The sequence below is a fragment of the Acanthaster planci genome, linkage group LG01 (assembly GCF_054643075.1).
Source record: "Acanthaster planci isolate LZ-2023a linkage group LG01, COTS_SCS, whole genome shotgun sequence".
Lineage (NCBI taxonomy): Eukaryota > Metazoa > Echinodermata > Asteroidea > Valvatida > Acanthasteridae > Acanthaster > Acanthaster planci.
The window spans coordinates 22744060-22769395 of NC_141777.1; the positions used below are offsets into that span (position 1 = coordinate 22744060).

Here is a 25336-nt window from a genome sequence, read left to right on the forward strand (position 1 = left end):
TAAATGAATAGCTAACATATACCGGACGGGTTTGTGAGTTTCAGTATCTTTCGAATACGAAAGTGTTAGTGTACATGTACAAAAAGTCGGTTTCTGCGGTGTTTACCGTTGTCGGAAATCATGAATTCGCGAAACGGGTAGATTGTTAACGGATACAGATAGTTAAAGGTACGTGTACGCGCATCTGTACCGTTACCGTGCGAAACATTCATACATCCCGAATGACTGCAGCTGGTGGCACACGTTGTACACAATCTTTGATGTTGACGTCGGATATTGCGGAAAGGCGAGCGGCCGGCCAAGCGCGACGACCGTGTATTGTATGTGTACAGTGAGCAACGTAAGTCCGACTTGATTCACGTCTAATCATAGGCTGGTTATACGTGCACTCGACACGGGTCGACCTTCGGCACACAGGAGGCGGGGGCTGAGCATTGAAACGTTTTACAAACGTTTGTCATGCATATGCAATGTCCGTGTCTAGCCGGTGGGCTGTACCAACCGTGATAGAGAAATTTTTTTAAAAGTTGCATATAATAGCGAGGTATGTTCAAACAAGAAATGTGCCAGCGAAAGCTGCACATATAATAAAATTGGAACGATACAGAGAAGATTAGCATGGCCCCTGGCGCAAGGATGACACGCAAACTCGTGAAGCGTTCCAAATTTTTTCTCCAGAGTGCCTCGCCCCCACAGCCAAAAGCCAGGCTGAACCATGGAGGTAGAAATAAGGCTTCGGTCCCAGACGTTAGTGTGAACTGGATGATTTCCGCGGTGCGCATACATCATCCTTAATTTTTCTCGCTGTGGGTTGGCCCTGGATATGAGCCCAGCTAGAACCTCAAAGGGAAAGCTTTAACTTAACTGTGGCCTTCTTATCAGTCTTATGATTAGTCTGGTTCCCTGCCGACTATTGATAAAAAAAATCTTTGGTCAGGCATGCGCCCACGGATATAAATAGATATGACAGTCAGCCTAGGTGACAAGTTGAGAGCCCGGATGTTTTCTCAAATGTAATCTCAAAAATTAGGCTTTTCCCATATCCAGTGGGCAATACTGCAAGTGGATACACTGAGAGCATGTTTCATGTTATATTCTCCATAGCCTGGCATTTCGGTCAAGGCGACCTTCGATTTCAGTGTGAAGTCAGATACGGGAGTTAGCGTTCAACACTAGCCCATCTACCTCTGTATGTTTATAATTATGTCTGTGGAACCATAGAGGAAGGACACAGGAGTTTGAACTGCCCGGGTTGTAACATCTGGCCAATTACCACTTACTGGCAAGCCTGGTATGTCCATAGCCAGAGCGCAGCGAACGCTTGCTACGCTCCACCTGTTTCACAGCCGTGAAACCCCATCGCCGCCGCAATTTGTCGATGGTAATCTGCATCCTTAAAACTTCGTGTACTGAAGTGTAGGAAATTGAATATTCCTACCTTTGTTGATGCTGGGTATAAATTATAATCCCACAACATCCAATTTAATGCTTGCTCTGTTGCTTGCATTACGCTGTGTGCCCTCAATCTATATGTGCAGTCATTGAGCTCTTTCTTCTGGAGTTATTTTGGGAATAAATAGCCCGGTTGTTTACAAGATTTTGTGTTTTGCTTGAATCATTTTATTATTTAAAGCATTTGCACAAAAGCACATTTTATGAGATTTCACGATCACTCCCTGTGATGAAATAGCGCATTTTGTTCCTACTGAACTAAGCTTTCCTGTAGTAGTGAACATTTTGTTGGCCAGTCTTAGCCAAATTCGTACAAAGTCTTTGAACACTGATGTATCGGACGAAGGAATACAATTACAAACTTTGCTTGGATAATGGAACAGTGTATCAAAATTTTAAAAGTTTATTTACGTTGGCAAACGTAGGTCTTGTATCAGGGATTTCTCACTCTCTATTTCCTGGTCACAGCGATAATTTGTATTTAATTGCAAGCAACAAAAAAACTACATGTATTACCAGGATATTACTGGCCCCGCTTGTCCGGCTAAGATACAGGAAGTAATCAGGCATTTTGGGAATGCTTTCTATTATTCGTCTGACTCGACAGCGACCATCATTGCAGCTCGTTCTGTGTCCTTCCTCTATGGTTCCGGAATGTATGGTCTTTGCGTCCACGCCGCATGCGTGCAAGAACCCAACAAGAGAACTTCGCGTACCAGTCTCTCTTTCGCCGGTGAGGGTGCACGTCAACTCAGGGCTAATTATAACATTCGTCTGTTTTAATCATCCACTTAAAAAGCGGCCACAATGTGAACAAAAACTGAAAAACAAAATCTATAATGTAATGGACTATACATGTATATAGCGAGGCTAATGGCATTAACAAAATACAAAAGTTTTTTTTACAATGTCCATATACACAAAAGCATGACTCCGTGTACTTCAATTTTCATGAACGTCAAATTTTATCACTTTTTACGTGTACATATGAACATGATGGCCTTTTCCCTGCATACACACAATCACCCCAAAATTCTGCTGGTACCAGGACAGCAGAAATCGACTGTAAATTAGCTCCAGAAATGTGTCAGCTCAGTATTGTTAAACAGGAAATTTTCTTTAATACTTCAAAGAGTTCTCAGGATGTTTGAAATCAACAAAACAATCAGATTTCAAAGAGAAAAAATAGGTAGCTATTCTTTCTTTTCAAAGTTTAAATGTGCTCAAGTCAAATGTCTACAAAAAATGGCATCTGAGATAATATTATTCACTATATCAAGTGAAAAAAAAATCAATTACTGAATAGGATTCAAAATTTAACCCAACCAAGTCCACTGCAACAGGTCACTGCGTAGTTTGCAATTGGACCGGGGTTTAACAATTCGTTTACGACAATAATTTCAAATTCAAATTATGAAACCTCTTGGTTCACCTCTTGGTTCAACACCAGGTGCCCCATGCTACCCACGGTAATAGGATTCTGTGTGCACCAGTGATGGTATTTGAGGCACTGACAACACTTAACAGATTGCCTAAGAGATGGAAAATGAACCATAGAAGTAGCCACTGAAACAGAGATGCAGTCTCGAAAAAATATCTTTAACTTCCTGGAATCTAATAAAATTTCTTACAGAAAAACCTTAATTTTGACGAGTCAGACTTTTCTTGGACATTTTGTTGCTGTAGCTCCTGTTCATTTTCCCTGAAACAGGCTGTGTCCCGGAGATGTGGCTACGGCTGGAAAGAAGACATGCACCTATAGCAGCTGCCATCTAACGGCTACATGCATTTCCTATAGACACGTGGTATTCCAGCCGCAGCCTAGTAATTTCAACACGGCCAGATTGACGAAGGTTGTGCACTAATTGTCTCCATCACAGTGTTGTATACATGTAGTCAAGATCATCACAAGGCCCTTCCAAAGACCAGACACAAGATGATGCACAAGACCAGTCCCAAGTAACAGGGCGAACAAGTAATCAAGGAATGCTAGCGTTGCAGTTCATGTGAATAGCCGGTGACGGGAATTCAGACTGGAGGTCTTGTGTTGGTCTTGTGATGTAAGACCATCAGGTCTCAACTACGACACTGCTCTACTATACTACAGTATTGTAACAGAAACAGACCAAACGACAATATACACTGGCTTTTTTGGGCACGTCAAGTAAGGACAACAGCAAATAAAATCCAATCTTATATTCTTGGTTTTTGCATCTGCTTTGCCGAGGTGCTCAGATTTCTCTCCAATTAATTTTACTAAATGGCTTAAAAAACATTTTGAGTTTAGTTTTACTTCACTTTCTAAAGAGAGGCAACAGACTTAGTTGCCTGAAATCTCGACACGTTTCCATTCACAAGCAGAATCAAGTTCATCTGTCATTACTCCATAAACACACACATTACATTAGCTCTCAAATGTCTATTTTGATAAATTAGTGATTCCAAAACAATGCGTGTGACTCGAGGCAATCACAAAGCAAAAAATCTGTTGTCAGAAAATCAACTGCAGTTTCAGAATTGAGTTAGGTATATCTAGGCTGCAAGTCAACAGCGAAATTTTACAGTCGACTACTAATCCTAACCGTGCATAATCCAAGAAGATACTACATAATTTTAGTGGTCCCGAGAGGTTGGAGTTGAACAGTCTTATAGTCAAGTCACAAGCCAAACAGAATGAACACTGACACAGGAATGCTCTTGTGTCACTTCACTAGAGTGAGTTTCAGGTTACATCAGGACTGGATGACTTGTGAAAGAAAGCCTATTTCACTCTTTGTATCAGTACACCCGGGGGCTTGGAAAGAGTCTCACAGACATGTTTCCAAGGCAAAATTAAACGGGTAAATGAACTGTCATCTTCTAAGGTGTAAATTGTATGGGGAAATTTCAGTTCTGCTTGATTTGGACACAACATACCAGAACTATCCACCCACAAGTACATAAATTGTACAAACTATTATATACCCTCACAGTTGGGCACCAATGTCAATTAAAAATATGGGGATATAAAAAACGAAACTGCAGCTGAGATAACATATTTGAAAGAATTAGTATCTTGAGATGTAAAAAAACGCACACAGCGAGATGAGACACTTCGTGCAGAAAAAGGCTCAATGTATGACTTGTGACTTCAAGAGAGAGACAGAGATGGTACTATACAAAGACTTGACTGCTAGCCAAGGAGTCTGTAAATGGGAACACTATCAGGCTGGTGCAGAAGTAGAAGACCAGGCCAAAGCAGATGGAGATAGGCAGAGCAGGGAGGGCTTTTTTGAAGATGGCCAGTAGGATCAGGGTCAGACAGAGTCCCTGTATGGAGCAACAAAAAGAACAAGAATATCACAATATTGTAATTGACACTGGGGGAAAAATGGACCTAAACTATGGAATACAGACCTAACCTATGGAATAATGACCTTAACTATGGAATAGCTTTCCAATCCCTCTTAAATGTTTAAGGTCGTATAATACGTTTCAACAGAAACTCTAATTTTATCCAGTGTAAATATACGTGTCCCAGTCTCTCCACCTTTGTTTTGTTATCCTGCTCGTAGCCTGCTTATTCATAATTTTATTTAATGCCTACAGCCGGTTGTTAAAGTTAACTGGCCCCTGACAAATCTGTTTAAAACTTGGCATGGACATAATGGCATCCATTATGTGCAATCAAAGTTTCAATTCAATCCAAGATAGGGTTTGGTTTTCATGTTCACCTCCAGTTCAAGCTCTCGTGTGTTTTGCTCTTTTAGGGTTATTGATCAGTATTGCCCGGTGAATTTTAACAATCAACCAAAGGCCGCGATTCCATCCCCCTGACCCAATGTACGTGTACTTACGATAAGTATAGATACAAAGCAAGCGATGGTGGTGGTCCAGTCCCCCTGAGCTGAGGCCTTGCCGACTAAGACACTGTAGAAAATAAAATCCCCTAGACCCAGCTTCACACCACCTGAACAAAAATAAATACAAAAGACACAAACGTGATCAAGGCATCTTTTTTTTTTTAAATTCCCTTGCTTTTATTTCCCTTTTCCTCTCTTGAAGGCAGAGTAAAAATTCTGGCGAAAAATGTGCTCTTTTTATCAGGAGGAAAAGCAGAATGGCCATCTTGAGTCCCCCTCCCCATCAAAAACTTGTAGGAGGGTAGCAATGATCAATGCAGTTACTACTTTTCCCGTTTTATTAAATGTTGATTATTATTAGATGTTGAGAATAGCCCCCCTTTGCTACCGTTCAGAGCCACATAATTAGGCCACAGACTGGTCCATGCGATCAATGCTGTTCATAACAAGGAGTGGGCGTACGTTCTTCATCGTCGTCCTCATCCTCCGCAGGCTGTCTCCTCGGACTCCTCTCGGGGACCTGACGCAGGGCGTTGGCAGCCGCCCGAGCCTCGTCAGAGTTGCAGCTCAGCTCCCTGTGCAGGGCCTGGTCCTGCCGCTGGCGGAACTGAACATCAAACCCTGCCGCTGCTGCGTCCTCTTCGTCTGGGTCTGTGTTGGCAGCCCCTGATTCTTCAAAATGAAAAAATGGTGACATTACAACTGAACATGTAACAGTTCCTGGACTATAAATGTCACTAACCACTACAAAAATTGATTTGCAGAAGCACAAATGAATATGAAGTACCAAATTGAATTTTACCGAAACACTGGGGGGAGGGGCCTACACAGTGCCCCGAGTTGCCCAGGAAAGCATGGATTATTTCAATCATTTTAAAAAGTGCACTTTTCAATGCATTTAACCAACTAGGAATGTGAAACACTTTTTATACATTGAAGAAGAGTACAAAGTTGAAGAAACACTGCGTCCCAGAAAAATTTCACTGCAGCTACACTTTAAAGTTGTAGCTCCATAGAAACACCTGAACATCAAACTATATGCAGCACAGCCAAATATTGAAGTACTTCTGTTTAATTTGAATACTGAAGGTCTATGATTCCCGTATCGATTTCAGAGATGAAGCCTGAGATGGATAACTGTGCCTTTATAGCAATACTGACAGTGCAATACCAACAGTGTAATGAAAAACACAATAGATTATTCTGGAAAATAAAATGAAAAAGGCCGATACTATTCACGTGACAGCACTCAGGGGCCATACACTTTTTCCATTTTTTCTGATGCACACAAAGAGTATACCCGGAGGGTGCGAACTGAAAACGAAAATCATGGTTTCTGCTGAAGGTCTTTCCACCAGTTGTAACATGATTGATAAGTGTGTATGTCAACTGATCCTAATTCCACAAAAACTGTTCATAACCTAGAGATAAGGCAGACTAAAAAACCTGGCGGCCTAGGACTCTTCACGTCATGTGGACCTCTAGAAAATGGACTGTGTCATTGATGCTGAGCTCAGACAGTACTTAAAATCCTCGTTGCAAGATGTGCCTTTTTACCTGTCGATGATTCCAGTGCTGGATTTTCACATCCATCTGACCTGGGCTTATTGGGGTCGTTGTTCGCCATTCCCACCATCCACGCCATGGTAGCTGCAAAACAAAAACAAAGAGCTGAATAACCTGATGACACTGAGGTGCTCTGCCTTAATCCCTCAAAATCCTGTGAGAAATTTCTGTTAAAGCAGTGCCGTGTCCTGGAGCTGTATGCATGATTTCACATATCCCTAACCCTACATAATACTACAAATTACTACTTGTAGTAAAATGTAGTAATCAGTGCTGCCACTTGTAAGAGGACATGACCGCATTGTTCTCTGAAGCCATAAAATACAATAGAAAAGACAACGTACTATACAGCGCTGTGGCACTATGAATGCATGGCTTTATTGTTCTCTGTACGAGTAACGATGGAAGTAACCTAGCCAAAAGTAGTAATATGTAGCACGAGGTCCTTCAGGCTCAGACTATTGCTTAGTATTTTGTAGTACTGAGTACTGTAAGCCAAACAATATGTTTGGTGGTTAGGGATATAATAAAAAAAATGAATGTACATGTCGGAGTATAAACAATGCAAGGCCTAATCCAAGACTTTGACACAATGCATCTGTTGTATTCAGCCACACTTCTTGGCCACTCAGTCTCAGCCATCCAAAATCCTCCAAAGCTGCCCTGAAGATTTTGAAGGATAGAGGAAACTTAGGCTAAAATATTCCACTGGGCCGTAGCTATAAATACATTACTTACATGAGTATATGAGAGCAGGAAATATGGGCTCATTTCTTTCTTGAGCTGTCTCCACGAGAACCCTCAATGGCCCCTTGGGTGATAGAACAGCAAACAAGTCTGGAAACAAGGCAGAAGGAAAATCACTGACAAGTTGAAACTTTGGGATCTTTATGCTATAAGGCCAAGAAACTATCAATTAACCTTTAACCTTTAAGTTAACAATGTAAACCTCTATCTCCAAACGATTTTCACTTAGGAGGGTGGGGACATGACAGGGTAACCTTTGCACTTTGCAGGTCTACCAGATTTGCTAAGATACTTGACTGTTTCTGGTCTCTCCCATGTCATTTTAACTTTCAATATTCCTGAAGGCCAGAACCACACAGTTGGCCCAGTCTTTTTCTAGTTCACAGATGAGGGCATCTTGTGCACAGTCCATGAACACGTAGGCAGTTATGTGCAACAAACCAACCAAGGGCTGACCGCCAGTCCTCGGCCAAACAGGCCAATCTGTTCCATGCGTAAAGAAACTCACCGTATATGGCAATGGCCGCCAGTATAGTCCACAGCGTCCACTCGGGGAGGTACTTGATGAAGGTTAAGGCAAGCAGGGCCGAGATGACGATGAGATAGATCTGCTGGAGCCGCAGAGGACCCTTCCAGTGGATGCAGATCATGCCCACCACGCCAAAGTTCCACATGATGATGCAGGCCGTGAAGTAATCCAGGGGGATGTTGTAAGTGAGCATCAGCTCTCTGGTGAAGGAGGTGGCGATAGAGGTGAAAAAAAGGTCACATGCAAGAATACTGGAACAGGACGTACAGCTGAGCAGTTGATACCGAACTGGTTGAGGATGCCTTTGTACATGGCTGCTTTACACACATATAAAGGGGGGATTCTGGGTGCTGAAAATGATTGCAATTTTCAATTCAAAAGGCATTAATTATTTAACAACTGGGTGTGGCTTTTCCCCTCAATCTTGTCCATAATACAACTTGTAATATTTAGTGTTTAAGGATTCTGCTTGACGGAATTCCCAAGAAAAACATAGTCAAACAGAGATAAAAAGAGCACTGTTAGTAAGTCACGTTTATAACAAGGACAATATTAGGTCTTTTAGTCTTTGTTTTTCTGTTTTCCATCACTGAAAATACGAAGGTAAATTATTACAAGGTTATTTGTAACATCCCAAGGACTTTGTTATAAGTGTTCCAGTGTAATTAAACGATAAATATCACACAATCCTGTGTAATGGAAAACTCTGGCTGAGAACCAAATCAACGCCACAGACGGAAGGTGATGCAGGTAAAGGTACATGTAAATGACTCTAACCGGACTCACCAACAATGATAAAATTAAGAAGAGAAAAAAGTCATTTCTGAAGAAGAAACTTACTGGAGATACAATAATGCAAAGAAGAACAGCAGCAGCAATGACGACAGAATGAGCCAGCCGTGGATTATCTGCAAAGAGAGAGCAGTGAGAATAACTTGATTTTCGGTGAATCACAAACTTTGAAGTTACGGTAGCTTTGAAGGCTTTCCCTGGAGAAGCAAGGTTAGTTTCTAATTTCTAACAATATTTTCAAACCGGGAAAATGTGGGCTCAAGGTTAGTACGGCCATAACCATGCTTGAACAGGCATTATATCTAGTGCTTTGTTCTTGAGTGGCCGTGCCATCCCTACATGTTTAAACTGTTTGAACAGGCCCTCAAACTTGATGGAGATGGAGAGAGTCACATGTGCTCGGCCAGGCTTAAACGTGCATTTAAGACCGGCTGGGTTCGGGCATCATCAGATTTCGTTCTCCTGAGCAAGGTCTTAAGGCTAGCCAAGCACATATTTATTCCCATTCATAACTACGTAATTATTCAGAGGGTCAAAAGAGGTCTACATGATGGATTTCCAACAATTTTGTTCTAAAATTTTACTTTCATTTTCCCGATCACCCCTGTCCATTTTATGGTATATTCCTTTTGAAAGTTGTCCAACAGAATCCCCTTTACTGAACTTGGCGCATGCGTTGCGTGCACACACTCCTGACCAATCGGACCCAATTAAACTGCCTCACAACCATGTGCCAATACGTGATTTATGCAGCAGTTAATACGAGGTCACGTAATGGGTTTGACCAATAGGAATAGAAAAACTGTCTGAGGTAATGTAGTATACCTTGTAGCATCTATACTTGTAGAGCATCACTAACACAACAGTAAGCGCCAAGACAATGGCGATAATGATGAGGGCGTTCACTACAGCATTCCAGGCCTTAGTGCCAGCGCCACCCTGGTCCTCATGGAAAGGTGTGTAGACACTGTATAAATCAACCACACAAGGGAAGAATGGACCAATGATTTACATGTATTTTTCATTACTTCTAGGCTGAGGTGTGGGATACAACTGAGAAAGCCTCATCTGTATGGGATGCACTCACGCTCAATGAATCTGGCCGATGCCAATTCACTAACATTTCAGAGATCCTTGAAATTCACCAAGGGGATTTGGAAGATTTTGCAGGACTGAGGAAGGCACACATATGGACAATCCCTATAATTTAACACAGGGCTCAATACTTACATGTACATGTACCTACATGTACTAGTACACTGTACAAGAAAGTGGCATACAGTGTATGGTACATGTACATGTATGTGCACAAAGAGCAAGCTAATCCTGCATTGAGGACAGTGTGGCAGAAATGAGGGACCGTAGAAAGACCAAGAATCCACAAATAATCGAGAATATTGATAATACGCAAGTGTTTTGGCATCAAGGTTAATTTGTAGCCATTTGTCAGGCAGTAACCCTCACAGTTCTGCATAAAATTTGACTTGCAGTACTCAATACTACAAAATACTAAGCAGTAGTCTGAGCTTGAAGGACCTACATGTAGCGCTACAATTTTACAAATGACTACTTCTGGCTAGGGCACCCTCTATTGTTACTCGTACAGAAAACAATAAAGTCGGGCATTCATAGTGCCAGAGCACTGTATGGTACGTTGTCTCATCTATTATATTTTATGGCTTCAGAGAACAATAAGGTCATGTCCTCTTACAAGCATCAGCACTGAAAACTACATTTTACTACTTAGCAGTACTTTGTGGTATTTGGGGCTGTTAGGGGTAATGCTTACAGCCCAGTATACCCGATACGTGTACATGTACCGGTAGCATAACATTTAGAAAATATTCCCAAAGACCCAAGGTAAAAAAGTCAAGGAAAAGGGGAAGTGCCAAGGATCAACTCACAGGTAACCCCCTCCTGCCTCTGTGTAGAAGGTCACAGTGGATATGGTGGTCACCACCACAATCATGCAGAGCGAGACAGGCACAAACAGCATGATGACGTGCTTGGCTCCGTACTTGAGGATCTCCTCCTCATCCTCTGCCTCCTCGCTGGCGTTGCGCTGCCGCTGGGAGCGGTTCCTGGCACTGTTCTGCTCCCCTGGGGCTGCATTCCGGCCACGCCTTACTTCGGTTGCCTCTTCATCCTGTGCAACATTGACAGAATTTTTATCTATTAGGTTGGATCATCACAGACATTGTCCCGTTTGTTTGGACACACCAAAGACTTTTTAAATGAATAACTATGCCTGTCCACTGGAAATCATACATGTACACATGTACAGGTACATGTACATGTAACAACCTGTAGCCGAACTGATAAAAAAATCCAATACAAACTGAGAGAAAGTTGCCAATTAGCCCCCAAATTACCTGATCATGTACATGTAATAATCAAGCTTTTCAGAAATGTCAGCCTTCACTGCAAGAGCTACATTCAAAGGAAAAACATACTGAATACCACATGCCACTTGTACCTTGTGTGTACGGTACTCATGCATGGTGCACGAATTGTACCAGACATGTACCAGTACATGAGTCAGAACAAAGCAATGACTCTGGGCCATTAGACTAACCCTGACACTCCTCAATCCTTCACCTGTTGGAGGACTGAGGAGTGTTAGGGTTAAAAATGAAGCATTATGCCAGAAGTCTAAAAGAAATTCCAGTGAGTCTAGGATATTCATGGACATGATATATACATACAAAAGCACAATCACGGATACTACAATTACAAGCCAGAAGAGTAGGGAAAGAGAGCTGAGAGGACACGGTGAGGAGATTAAAAATTACTGCACATTATCTCACACTCTAACCAGTAACCAATACTTTAACACTCGGACCCAACTATCCTCTTTGGGGTGAAAAGAAAAAGGACAAAACACCAGAGGTGACCTCTGAACTCTACGTAAGGTTCTGTACTCAATATAGAAGGCACTCCACCTACATGTACGGGAAACCTGCCAAGATCTAACCCCTGGTTTTACAGGATTACATGTACATGTATGTTGAAATCAGTGGGTATCAGCTGTCAACAGTCACAAATCACTACTACATGTACATGTACCGGTATACCTGTATGATGTACATGTACCAGTATTTAGCCCAGCCTGCATGTGGAAATTTAAGACAGGTTATTTCACCGGGGACACCTGTTTTACACGTACCACTTGAAGTGTGCATGGTTTTTTGCACTGAATGTTTGGTAGGAATGCCATATTTCACACCACAGTGATGGTCAGTGACTTCGCAGTGTACCATACACTGTACACGTACATGTACATGCACCAGTATGTGACATGCAGAACGTGTACATTAATATGGCCCGGGAAACCTCAAGATACAATGTAACATTCAGCCCCCCTCCCCCATCCCTTTGCATTTCTGTAATTTCAATAAACCCTTTATAGATCCATCGCTGCACCTGTGTGTGGTATCAAAGTTTCGTGTTTATTCAAGAAATGCATACAGGGTACCGGTACATGTGCCCAGTACATATGTGTTTGTAGCAAATTACCGAGTGGAAGAGGAAACCTTCCAACTGTCCAATTAACAATGTACATGTGCAGATACATGTATGTGTTACATGCATGTGTATTGATCATTGTCGACTGGGCTAGTAATTACATGTACATGTACATGAAGTTGTTGAGCAAAACACGGAAGCATGCATACACAGATGACTTTCACTGAGAATACGACGAGTGGGGTTGTGGGCACAAACCTTTCTCATGGGTTCCAATCCATTCCTAGCAAAGGCTACATCTCCACGGTCTGCATCAAGCAACAGCACAGCACACTCTCCACACCCACGTTCCATTGCATCAGGCTTTTATTAAAGTAATAATTATTCACTCAACACATGTACGTGTTCCTACAAGTACATGTACATATATGTAAGCAGCAATTCAACTTTTTTAGTGCTCAATACACACACTGCAATTGCAAACAGCTAAGAGCAATGACAAATGTAAAAATGATAAAGGACACATGCAATACAACATGTTAACACTGTACCCACAAATACACTGTAGATCACGGAACAGTACATGTAGACATGTACACATGCACTTAAACAAATAATATCTCATTTCAAAATCAATGTATTGACAGGGGAAGGCATCATGTGTGTATCTCTCAGCAAAATGGACAATGAATTCAAACACAAATTAATAATCAACTTGACAACATGCAGCACATGACCCCAGAGGAATTGCATGCACATGCACCCTACTCTAATGCTCCATACTGTACATGTAAATGAAAAGTAACTGATGGCTTCAAGGGGCAGACAAAAGTACACATACATGTACATGTACACCTGTAATGCAACAAGATGATCTGTCATAAGTACATGTAGGACAATCTACTCCCACATGATGGACATGTACAAAGGCTTACACGTACATGTACATGTACAAATACATCAATAAGCATATGAAGCTACGGGTACATGTACATGTATTTAAGTGTATAAAAGCAAGGTACACTGTACATGTACATACATGTACATGTACCATGGAGGAAGGACATACACCTGTACTACATGTTAGGTACACTGCCCATGTACACATACATGTACATGTACATACGGGTAGATGTACATGTAAAGTAGCCATCAGGCATACAATGGGAATACACAGATACATGTACTTGCAAGCTGGGCGGGATGCAAATATTTTTGTTACACAACACACTGGGAGACCGACTTGAAAAGGTTAAAATAATGACCCTGGAGTATGTTTTTCAGAGAGACCTTTCTACAGTTCTAAGGCCAACAATTCAAATGGGGAAGCTTAATTCCGCTACGGAGGTACCTCTACAAGTAAAGAAAAGACCATGAGGCGAGAAGACTACATGTACATGTACCTGTAGTCTCCTCTCAAGACTGGCAGTAAACCAGTTTCCCGTAGGAAAGTACATGTACATGTACATGGTGCATTCCCTGATTACTGTGCAATAAAAAATACTGTAAGCAGGATGGGCTATGGATGGAGACACACTGAACAGTGGCAAAGACAGGGAGCTTGAAGTGGTCATGAACTCAGGCTGAGTCACCCACTGCAGAGAGTGGTTTCAACGATGAGCAACACCCACAAGTACCACGGTGCACTGTTTATCATTTACCTGTATCTCTGTGACAACTGCACCTGTCGATCGAGTGGGCTGTGTTGTAAAATGATAACCAGAGTACGGTCATTAGATCATATGCAACAATGTACAGGACAATACAGGTCAGGGTTGAGGTACAGCGGAGCTGTGAGGATGACTGCAATCATAACAAATGCTCAACTGCATGATAAACATTGTCAACTGCATGGCCAATCAACTGCAAACATGAGCACATTTTACTCTCCGATTAAAAGTACCAATGGAGTACCGAAGTGTGATGTCATTTTGAACCATGAAGGATAGTGCTAAGTGCTACCGAATACATGTGTATTCTGTATGTATGGTACATGTACGTGTCTAATTTTCATAGATCTTGTTGAATGCAGCCTTTACACCTGTGTAAACATTTTGCATGCTACCGTACATGTGTAGCTCAATCTAATTTCTTTGTGGTGAAGTTGCCCATTGCACTCTTTCTTGATACTGAAAGCCTGAGAAGGAATTTAATACCACTTAAAAAAGCATGCATGTAACGATGGCTCATGTGGGGGATATGAGAATTTAGCTCATATTTTTAAAAAAATGAATCCCCCTTTCCTATTGGACTGGGGACCAACTAAAAATAAAGCAACCAGGCAGGTAAACAACTGTACTTCAATGTTACAAGTATTCCTGGTTGACAGTGCATTCAACAAATGAACATGACATGTACATGTACAGTACTTGATCCATAAAGCAGATTTTGGAATTTAACGAGTCGAACTGCAATTAGCAGTGCACTGTACACATACATGTACATGCAACACTGTCAGCTATTTATCCCCCCCCCAATATTTTTCAGCCATGCAGTTTCCACCCATCCCCCTGATTTGCTGTTGAGAAACAATCATTTGAGGTGCTACAGAATTTCTGTTTGCCACATCTTATCTACAATGTACAGTACACATCTGTGATCTACATGTACATGTAGTACATTGTACACGTCTGCACACTGAGGCACATCCTCCTGGTCTAAGAAGCATTAGAAACCTCAAATGTCAGCGGATGTGCAGCAGGAAGATTGTGTTACACAGTACTTAAGTTTGTAAAAGGTTATTTAAATACAGAGCAGACTGTGACATTCACACAAGTGGTACTGTACCAGGACACTGATCCCTACTATGCATGAGCAGTACATGTACACAAACTGCAGATATCGTCAGTGTTTTCAGTGACAAAAATCCCAAATCATGCAAAGGAGACATTCCAAGATTTCCCTTTTGAAAATACTCCTGAATTCATGACACATTTCCGCTTACTAGTATGAATTCAGGAATGCTGCAAACAGTTATGATATGTAAGGGTATTAAAATGCTAATCTACACTCAGCTGCACCGATATTTAAGTTAAACGTTACTGGTCTTTCATTAAAAATAATTTTTTCCTTTCTTGAAAAACGCAAAACCAGGAGGCCTACATTATTTTTCCTATCATATTGTACACACTTCATGAAAACATACATAGATGAAAGAACTTGTTGGATTGTTACATTTCAATTCAAGACTTGTGTTCATTTTTATGTTTAACATACATACACTCACATCCGATTCAGACAGAAAACTGTATTGTCTCTATTTTGCCCTGCTAACAAGGTGACTTTTTGTCACTTTGAGAAAATAGAGAAACACAGACACAAAGCTTTTTGTGAAACATTTGTTTACTTGGAAAGTAAAAACCATTGTGCTTTGAAATTAAGCCGAATTGTTCTTTGCATGAAATGCACTTACATGTATGGCAGGAAAAATTAGATGTAAACTGTACACGTAGGAACAGGTTACAAAAAATAGCTTGCTATTTTTGTTCAAGAATATGAAATTCGAAAAGCATTGAAAAATGTGCGATACTGCATGTGAAAAATCATATTTAATTGATTTCTGATGAAGTGGATTCAACGAAGATATGCTCTGAAGTCTGAACTTTATCTCAGTGGTAACGGTAGCACAAAATATGCAGTACATGTACATGTTCAATGTTTGACTTTAAGTTGTCTGATTTATGTCTCATTTGGGTAAACTGGACATTGTATAAGATTAAATTCTGGGTTTTTTTCTTTTTATTGTTTAAGATCAAATACAGAACTGCATATAGTGAAGAGTGTATTGTTGAAAAGAAACACATTCTATTTACTGCACTAGTAGCACATGTACACGAAAAACCTTCACAGTTCACTTACACATGTTTGTACACATACATCTCTTAAAGAATTTGATAGCATTTATCAGATTGTCTTACCCTAACCCTCCTCAATCCTGCAATATCCTCTGGGTGGTTTTGGAGCCATACAAGAAGGATTTTAGAGGATTGAGGAAGAATCGCAAAAAAGTGCAGCTGTTTGATGCATTGTTCCATGGCTGTGCATGTAGGTTAGATCTTGTGTTGTTTATGCTCACCATGTGTAAATTCATGCCTACCATACATGTACTGTACATACCTACATGAACTGGGGGTAATACAGCTCCTGGATACCTGTTGCATTGACTCAACTTACGTACATTGTACATGTACATGTACATGTGCATGTAATGACAGGAATTACCAGAGAATTTTGAAGGATTGAGGCAGTGGGCACCCCTCAAAGGAGCATACTAGTACATGACTATTCAAAAAAAGTCAATAGGAGGATTTTGGAAGATTGAGGAAGATTGCAATTTGGATAATAGGAGGATTTTGAAGGATTTAGGATGGTACCCAACGAAAAGGCCCGGGGTTAGGGTTAATGATACAACACATGGCATAATACCAAGGTCGTAATTTTGTGACAAGGATCACAATATGAGCCATGAACTTGAGATAGTGGTGCATGAAATCATGACATTTCTCTTGCATAGCGGTACATTGTACATTATAGATGTATAGACAGTACAGTACATGTGCATAAAAAGAATTTCATGAGTACACACACGTATATACAATATGTGTGATGGCAAAAATAATTTCATGATGTGAAAGATGGAATGTTCCACTCCCTAAGGCCCAAAGTTCACCTGTCTTTATTCTTGTTTGAATGGAACATTCGAAACGTCACTTCATGAAATGAATCTTTCCCTAAGTGAATACGGAACACTATTTTTATACAACGACTGGATAATAAAAAACCTGACAAAACTCCCTGAATAAAATTCTGAATAAATCCATAATGCATAAGGACAGAGAGTACAGTGGACCATTCCATTTAGATGCGGTTGTACTATGCAATTCATGACACATTGTAAACAATCCATCAATCAGATGACAGGGCTTTATTTAGGTGTCATATAATTTTGAACATTTATTGTTCTTAAGCCTAAATACACGTGTACTGTACATGTCTATATTTTATGTCACAAAACAGACTTCCGTATCGACAAATCCTACACAACAAAGCTTTCTCTTTCCTTGATTAATATGCCTCATGAAATATATCTGCACAGCCCTTTGGAAAGGAACATCACAAACATTATCAGGGCTCCGACAAGACACAACAAGCTGATATCAAGGAACAGCCATGCTGAAATGTGCTGAATTTCTTTGCACACAAGAAGAGAAAAATGTCTCCAATTTTACCTCTGTGGTCGGTCTGCCTGCGGACAAGGACCGGGTGGTGTTGCGAGCCTCTGCATGCGAATCCATTAGGCTTGTTCTTTCTGACAGAGAGTCGCTGTCTGAGCAAAGATTAGCCATAAGCCGTTGTCACACCATGCAGGAAACGTGCAAAGGGTGCGCTTAGGAGGCCACTGTCTAGTTCCTCGTGTTTCTGATGCTGCTGCTGGATGCACTGATGACACGATTACCTGTCTACAGCTTATGGTACACACACAAGTAGTACTGCAATGTAGAAAATATTCGAAAGAGGATATTGTTAATTAGAGGTTTGATGCAGAGTGCACATTCACCCATTGCTCCATGAATAGCATACCTGCAGATGCCAAATAAAATGCGAACTACGGAATAGTTTCAGTTACACTATACATGATTGCATGAATTGTAGTGACTTGAGCACCAGTCCTTGTGGATACTTTCATGCTATACGCTTTACCATTACACTTATTTGAAAATTCCATTATGCAAATGTACATGAACACGTAACAAACATGTAAAACTCCCATGCATGCCAACAGCCCATCATCCTCCTGGTCAGCAGGAGGCCATTTGGTTGGTCTTGTTTCTTGTCTCTAATTACATGTAGTCAGTGGTGGCATAAGGACCTATGTCATGAATGTACTGGTAGCTATTGAATCCTCTGGACTCAAAGGGGAATGAACAGTATTCTGGAAAAAGGGGGGACAAATCTAAACTATTGTCATAACACACACCCACACACCTTTTCATTTAACAATGACTGGAAAGAATTTGACACTGTTTATCACACTTACAGTAACACCCTGAGTACAAACTCGACGAGATTGGTATGAAAAATTCTGAGCATTTTATGAGTGAATGTGCCTCAAATACACTCGTACATATATTTTCACGGTTAAATTTGACTTTTTTAGGGCATTTTATTGCTACCAGATGCCTACATGTAATAGATGACAAGGCAAAATTAGTGGCATCCTTTAATGGATTTTTTTTACATTTCACTGTTTTATACAGTAAAATATCACATCATACCCCAAAAAACTGTCACAAATTTACCAGCTGAATGGACATGATGCTGACAGAAGGCTTCCCCTTTGCCCGATACAGTACATTGGACGACCTCTGATAACAAGAATGTTGTAGATCTTTGTAAAAAATCATACCAACGCCTAGGGAAATGGCCTAGGGCTTAATGCTGTTGAAGGTTACCGAGCTGGCATGGCTAGCTACAATGTAAGCTCTATCAAGTATCATTGTCATGAGTGTCATTCAGTACCTCTAGACCTGTAAGGTTTTTACAAACCTCAGAGAACCTTACGGTTCTGGAAGTAACCTCTTATTTGAAAACCTTGAAACTCATTAGATTAAAAATTGGTACTATTACCTTCACAATACATCATGGTGTTGAACCTTTGTGAACAATTTCAGTGTCATGAAATTTCGTTTGAAATCCAAAACTGTTAGCGTCCGGATATTGGGCTCAAATTCAGCTGAGTGTTCCCTAAGGCTAATGTGGCGCGCTTGACAAAAATCTAAACAAAACCCACATAAACATTTGCAAAAATCCTTTGAAGTTGATAAATTCTTGTAAAGCATCATTACTTCCACTCAAATACCCATCCACAAATTTGTCAGAAAATTCTTTTCCTTCTTTGGGCACATTTTGAAAGTGTTCATTTCAAACGTCCGAAAAAACAATTGCAAAATTGGGCAAAAATGAAGTTTCATCTGCACTTTGTAGCATGTACGTAAACTCTAGATTTACGAATCCGAGTATTAGGAGTGTACACTGTAACTAAGTTTCGCTAATTGTGAAATTTCAGCTTAAAATATTGCTCTGTTAGGACACAAGAAGTGAAAAATAAAAGTGCCCCACGTTGGTTAGGGACTGTGCCACATTAAGGTACATGTACATTAACAATACTAAGCACTCAGCAGAAACAGAATCACGGTCAACAGGGTCAAGTATCCACTTTGTAGCCTACATGTGCAGAGTAACTGCTGTGACAATGTTGACCCTAAGGCACGTCTACAACCACACGTACATGTACATGATGCATGAAAATTGAGAGCATGATGATCATGACTCAACATCGACGACCTGAGGTAGGGCATTCTATTAGGGACATGCAAAAATGAGTGACGGCACTGTTTTTTCTTAAATAGGAAATTTTGATTAAAAATTGTCTTTTTCTGCATGCTGTAGCTCCTCCATTTAATTTCAAATTTTAAAAGTTTTGAAATTTCAAGTGAAGCCAGCATTTAATTAATTGAAATAAGACACAAATACGAGCAAAAGGTTTATGGAAATGTGAAGTTTAAGCTTTTCAATCAATTCAACACTCATGTTCGTTGGCCTAGGCCTACATGTATATAAAAAAAAATCCCAGTTGGGTCTCATGCTTACCACTTACCGGTATCTAGCCCAGGTTGGATGTAATCTTCATTTCATTACGACTGACCGTAACGTAGTACGGTCAGGGAGTCCACCTGGGCTAACCACTCATCACGGTCATACTGATTAGGCCGTGGCTGTTGTTACGGCAGCCGTAACGCATCTCCCATTTTCTATCGTTACGGCACTGCAACTGCGCAAGCGCGTACGGCACTGCAACTCAGTGCCATAACGATAGAAAATGAGAAATGCGTTACGACTGCCGTAACGAAAGCCACTTCGTACTAATTACCGTAAACACAGCGTCAACACGCAATGGTCTGTAAACACAGTGTCAACACCCTGAAAACATGTTAAAAATCAAAAGAAGCGGTACTCGACCGTAACATATTTGCCGAAGGGATATTTTGCCTAAACTTCAATAGGTTAGACTCAGGAAAATTGCCATTTTAACTTGGCAAAATCGCCTCCTTCGAACAGCTCAGAAATCAGCCGCCATGTTGCCTCTGGGACAACTGGGACCATATCATTACGCTCGAGGGTTGGTGATATTATATGATAAAGATACAACGCTTTTTCCTTTAAAGTTACTATATTTGTATTTTTTCTTAACATTGAATAATTGTCCTTTTTCGTATTATGACAATAACTGTGTTAAATAAAATCTATGATGTTGTTTCTGCTACATTGATTTTTACTCTCTTAAAAACTATTTCATTTATAGTGCAGCATATCCATACCTAAACGGTACAGACCAAACTCCACGAGGAGGCAAGATGGCAGCGAACAGCTACACTGCTAGACATTTTTTTTCGTGTGAAAAAATCCATTTTGCAAATTGATTTGTGCCCTCCAAATACTGGAAAGTCTCTTTAAGCCCAAGTATTACACTTCTATGCTTCTTTTGTGGATTAAAGTTGTATTTTCGGGAAGTTGACATTACTTTCGTTTGTTGACGGTAATTAGTAATAGCATGGAGGTAGAATGGTAATAGTAAGACCCACTCATTATGCTCAGCCTTATCACTGCTTATGTATGTACATGTACAAAACATATCTCAAAGTATCCCTGCTTTAAAAAAGTATTTCTTTGCCTCGCAGAGTCTGATGGAATCCACACTTAGGCCTATACCAAAATATTTTTAATGACATCCTCTCCAAGATCACTTCAAAAAGAAAACAGAAAAAAATCGAACAATATCATTTGTGAGCTACATTTGTGAGCTACATTATACATAGTACGCTATGCCCAGGCTGAGGCTCACCACACACGTCGGTTCTCAGACTCAACACTGACATGACTGACGACTACAACAGACGGGCCCTAAATGACGAAAATAATGTCCATTCTACTTTACATCAGTTTTTTACCTTTGCAAAACCACTTACCAAATTCTTCCAACGGAAATTATTAAACTAGTAACAACGTATATGTAGTGCGTGCCAACTTTACACGTAGGATTATAATGTAAGGTAGGGCCTACATGCAATTTGATGCATCTGTACGGGAAAAGGGGAAGTACTGTATGTTCACTCAACGTTAAATGGGATCGATCAAGTGCGACGGCGAGGCGCACACTAGGCTGCCTCAACTGCTCTCTTCTGGGAATGAGGTTTAGAAAAATGATTTCCTGCTTAGCTAGACTGGCTGCTTGTCTTTGACCTTAAAGAGCATTTTAATACACGTATGTGTGCATGTACAGTACATGTACTGTACTGTACACTTTTTGTACACAGCAGTGTATTGCATACTTCTGTGCAGAGTTGTATGCATCTCTGCCACGCACTAATCATGATTACAGTGTCAGACCCCCGCCTTCCCTCCGGCTTTTAAATTTCCAAGGGCCGATAAAGTCACCAACCCCTAAATCCTCCACCCCCAGTTAATTCTCGACACAAATTTACTCCACTGCTCAAAACGTTCCTCATCTGCTCATCTGAGCAACATTTTGGCAGGGCGAATCAGGTTGACGCCGAGACACGGATTAGGGGGCCCGGTATACTGAGTTGTGTGGAATCTATAGACATTTTGGTATAAGTTCACAAGCGATTGAGTCCTTACCCAAATTGAGTCGATAATACAAAATACCTTTGCCACCAGAGCGCAAATCAGCACTTCCTTGTAACTAGTATGTAAAATCCCGAATAATGCCTCGTTTACTTCAGCTTAGTAGGCCTCCCCAGCCAATTTCACCAAAGGCCGATAGGCCCATTTAAATTCGTTTTAATGAAAGATTGATCCTTCACACGAGCTTTCAAAATAAAAAGTATTTAGCATTCTTTCGGGAAATAAATTCCTTTCTAAATTTCAAAAGTGGTTTCGTTGATTCACATTCGTTTAGAAAGGTTGATTAGGCATTCAATTTCGTCAACACGCAATCTTATTTCAGTTGTTGGAATTCAAATTCGTTCTAGCGAGAAGCACTTTCTGAATCGTAGGGCCTATATAAAATCTCATTGTCTAAGAAAAAAAGTAAAAAAAGTTTAACAGTGGATCTTTAGACGTCTTTCCGTCGACGTGACTATGTAAAAAAATTGTGGCGGACGTCACGGTTATTACAAAAAAAAATTCAAAAGTGGGTTTGTCACGGTTCATTCATATCAGCCTGCATTCGAGTTAGTAAAACTGTTTTTCTTTTTTTTTTTCATATTTTAAATTTAACTCCGAATTCGTTTCCTTGAACTTTTAGTAACATTTATATGTAGCCTACATTATATTGTAACGCGAATGTCTGGTGACCTTTTAAACTCTAGAGGAATGGCAGTGGGGTTGACCGGTGATGCGCTTAATTAGGTTTCGGGTTAGGTCCGGGAGTTTGGAAACCGGGGGCCGTCAAGTGTGTCAAGGCAGGGGATATGGAACAAAGGGGGTATTGGTGTAACTGTCGGGGGATTTGACAACGTGTTTTCAGTGAGTGAATTGTGTTGTGGAAAGTGGGAAACTGAACTAATAAGACTGCCATGATGGAAAAAGGGGGGAGAGTTTGACAATATCCGGAGTATGATAAAAATTAGTAAATGGAAGAAAGGTTGAAATGGGTATTGTGGACCATTGTTTTGCATCTTTGTGCTGAGATGGTGTTTTCAAGACTGTGGAAAACAGGGGAGGAATTAAATAATGTCAGAAAGGGGAAAATTAGTCAGTCTAAGCCGAGCTGCTGAGGAGCTCAGATTGGATCGACTGACACAACTTTGGCACCGGGATTTAGTTAATGTGTGGACGATTGTGACCGAACTGGTAGTTCATCTTGGATTGTGCATAAGGATTGGGTACTGACGGGACGTTGGTAATTAATTCATGTGAGTACATGAACCGGTACTGTACCTTTACTTAATTTTGTGACAGTCCATCTCGGCAGGGCAAGGGGGTGTGCGATGGGTCCTCATGACCCGTCCTTGCCGTTTGTAAATGTTTAACATTAGTTTGTTAGGGTACCTCACGCATTGAGGAAGTGAGTGGAAGTGAATAAACCCGCTTGAAGTAGACGGTATCACACACTTTGCCAAGCGTGCCATTTCGTTCAGAGTCCCTTGTCCTTGGTGTAACGGGCGGTATATTTCGACCCAAAAGATTCCGCCCCTGGCCAAATCACGCGCGAGCGGCGCCGCCGCGACCGGGCTGGATGAGTGGCCTGGCGAGCCAAGGGTTCGCGGACTGCGGAGGGGAAACCGCCACAATATGTTGAAATGGTTCCAATAATCAGATATGAAACATACTGAACAGCATCAGTACACACAACAAAGAGCAAAACAAAAACTTTCTAATTTGACTCAAGATATAGGCGTAGGCCTATTTTTACAAAAAAATTAAAAGACACAAAGGAATTATTCACATTCATGAAAACAATTATTATGGACCACGAATATCATGCAGGATGAGTTACTATAAAACATCCACGGTATTAACTTCTCCATACACTCCTAAATAATATTGAACATTCCAAATAGGTTTACTTTAAACGGAAAAGAAAATCGCTTTCAGGTAAAACTTCCTTATGTCTGGCAATATTTAGGGTCTTTCCATAAAATCCCGTTATGACAATGCTCATAGGTGTTCCATTATTGAACCCCTTTCTAGTATCAGTGTCCATTATGTACAAGTACATTGTTGGGCGGATAACCGCTGATTATTGGCGCACGCCGTTTGCTGCTTTGTGATTTTTCCCTTATGGCCCATGAAATGTACGTCTCAGCCCGCCGCTCCTGCATTAAACATGTCAATGGAAAAGATTTTTGATCTGGTGAACCAATATGCAGATCTTTTCATAACTAGCATTGCTTCCCTCATGTATTCTTAACTCTCAAGAATTCTAATACATGTAATAAATTAAAAATTATTCTGTAATAGCGTTTATTGATGACTCCGTCTGTGATTGACTGGGATTATATAACGATTTCGTGCAATAAAACATAAAAAAATTTGTATGATGATTTCATGTTACAAGTCCAACAATTCTATGACAAAACGATGCTAGATGTCAAATACAGATACATGATGAAGTAAATCTCCCGGAGATCTGATGGTGTACCTCTTCGAGACGTAAAATTCGCAGAAACGTTTTGTACAGAAACTTCCTGGAAAGCATCACTCTGAATAATTAATCTTTACATGTACTTCATAATTATAAATGATGCAAAAACATCAACGATGTAAAAGGTAACATCAAGTGTACTGAAAGTGATATTCAGATACGCATAGTTTACACCCCTGTTGCACTTATCGGGACTTTATAAAAATCATGAACACATTGAGAAAACTCGGATGCATAACAGTTATACATGAATACAATGTGAAGGCAAAATACCAGCTCAACTTTTTGTAACAAGTGTTCCAGTTAAGGGCCTACTCTTTCAGTCTCACCTGCGCAGAAGAGTACGTGTATGTCTCCACAAAAGCTGTCCTTAGTCTCGTGGCTTCGCCGACTTTGGTTACTCAAACAACTCAACAAGGTCATCAGCAAATCATCTTCTGGCTAACATTTTCAGTTTAAGAGGCCTTTGATGGAGTATTCACCGATGGCCTAAAATGGTTCGGGCATTTTTGATAACGAGGGTATAGGTTGTTAACACGAAATTACCATTACTGTGTGGCCCTATGACATTAGACCCATTAAGCTATTATAGGACACTGTTTTGGCAATCTTGATAACAGCTTTATACAAATGACCGATCAGTAATGCGAACGGGCCGGGTGGACACTGTTTGGTACCGGTGATGAGTTGTGACGGGACACCACGAGGGGGAAGCTGAAATGGTTCTGCGCTTTGCCAGGAGTTGTGTTTTGAGGGGTTTTTTAGCTGGCGAAG

General features: G+C 40.7%; 1 protein-coding gene and 1 non-coding gene across 5 annotated transcripts; one reads left to right on the plus strand and one right to left on the minus strand.

The window, feature by feature from the left end:
* Positions 1-563: 563 nt before the first annotated feature.
* Positions 564-671, plus strand: LOC147800550 (U6 spliceosomal RNA). The gene has a single exon (XR_015428191.1). It is a non-coding gene; the product is annotated as a U6 spliceosomal RNA (small nuclear RNA).
* A 1539-nt stretch (positions 672-2210) lies between these two features.
* On the minus strand, positions 2211-21576 carry psen1 (presenilin 1). 4 transcript variants are annotated; one of them, XM_087138145.1, is made up of 13 exons: positions 21420-21576; positions 17622-17882; positions 14055-14093; positions 12652-12756; positions 10833-11074; positions 9754-9895; positions 8977-9044; positions 8116-8336; positions 7599-7697; positions 6852-6944; positions 5757-5960; positions 5289-5401; positions 2211-4761 (listed from the first exon to the last, which is right to left on the minus strand). In XM_087138145.1, the coding sequence occupies exons 2-13, from the start codon at positions 17736-17738 to the stop codon at positions 4606-4608; spliced, it is 1599 nt and encodes a 532-aa protein (XP_086994271.1). In that variant the 5' UTR covers positions 17739-17882; positions 21420-21576; the 3' UTR covers positions 2211-4605. The 4 variants fall into 4 exon arrangements, with proteins under 4 accessions (XP_086994271.1, XP_086994269.1, XP_022089064.1 ...); XM_087138143.1 differs by having other exon boundaries at positions 5757-5966; XM_022233372.2 differs by lacking the exon at positions 12652-12756 and having other exon boundaries at positions 5757-5966.
* Positions 21577-25336: the final 3760 nt, after the last annotated feature.

Coding starts and splice junctions, on each gene's coding strand:
- psen1 (XM_087138143.1), bottom strand. CDS start 17,738: ATGGCTAATCTTTGCTCAGACAGCGACTCTCTGTCAGAAAGAACAAGC. Junction 14,094..17,621: donor CAGGCAGACCGACCACAGAG/GTAAAATTGGAG, acceptor TTTACAACACAG/CCCACTCGATCGACAGGTGC. Junction 5,967..6,851: donor AGCACTGGAATCATCGACAG/GTAAAAAGGCAC, acceptor TTCATTTTGAAG/AATCAGGGGCTGCCAACACA.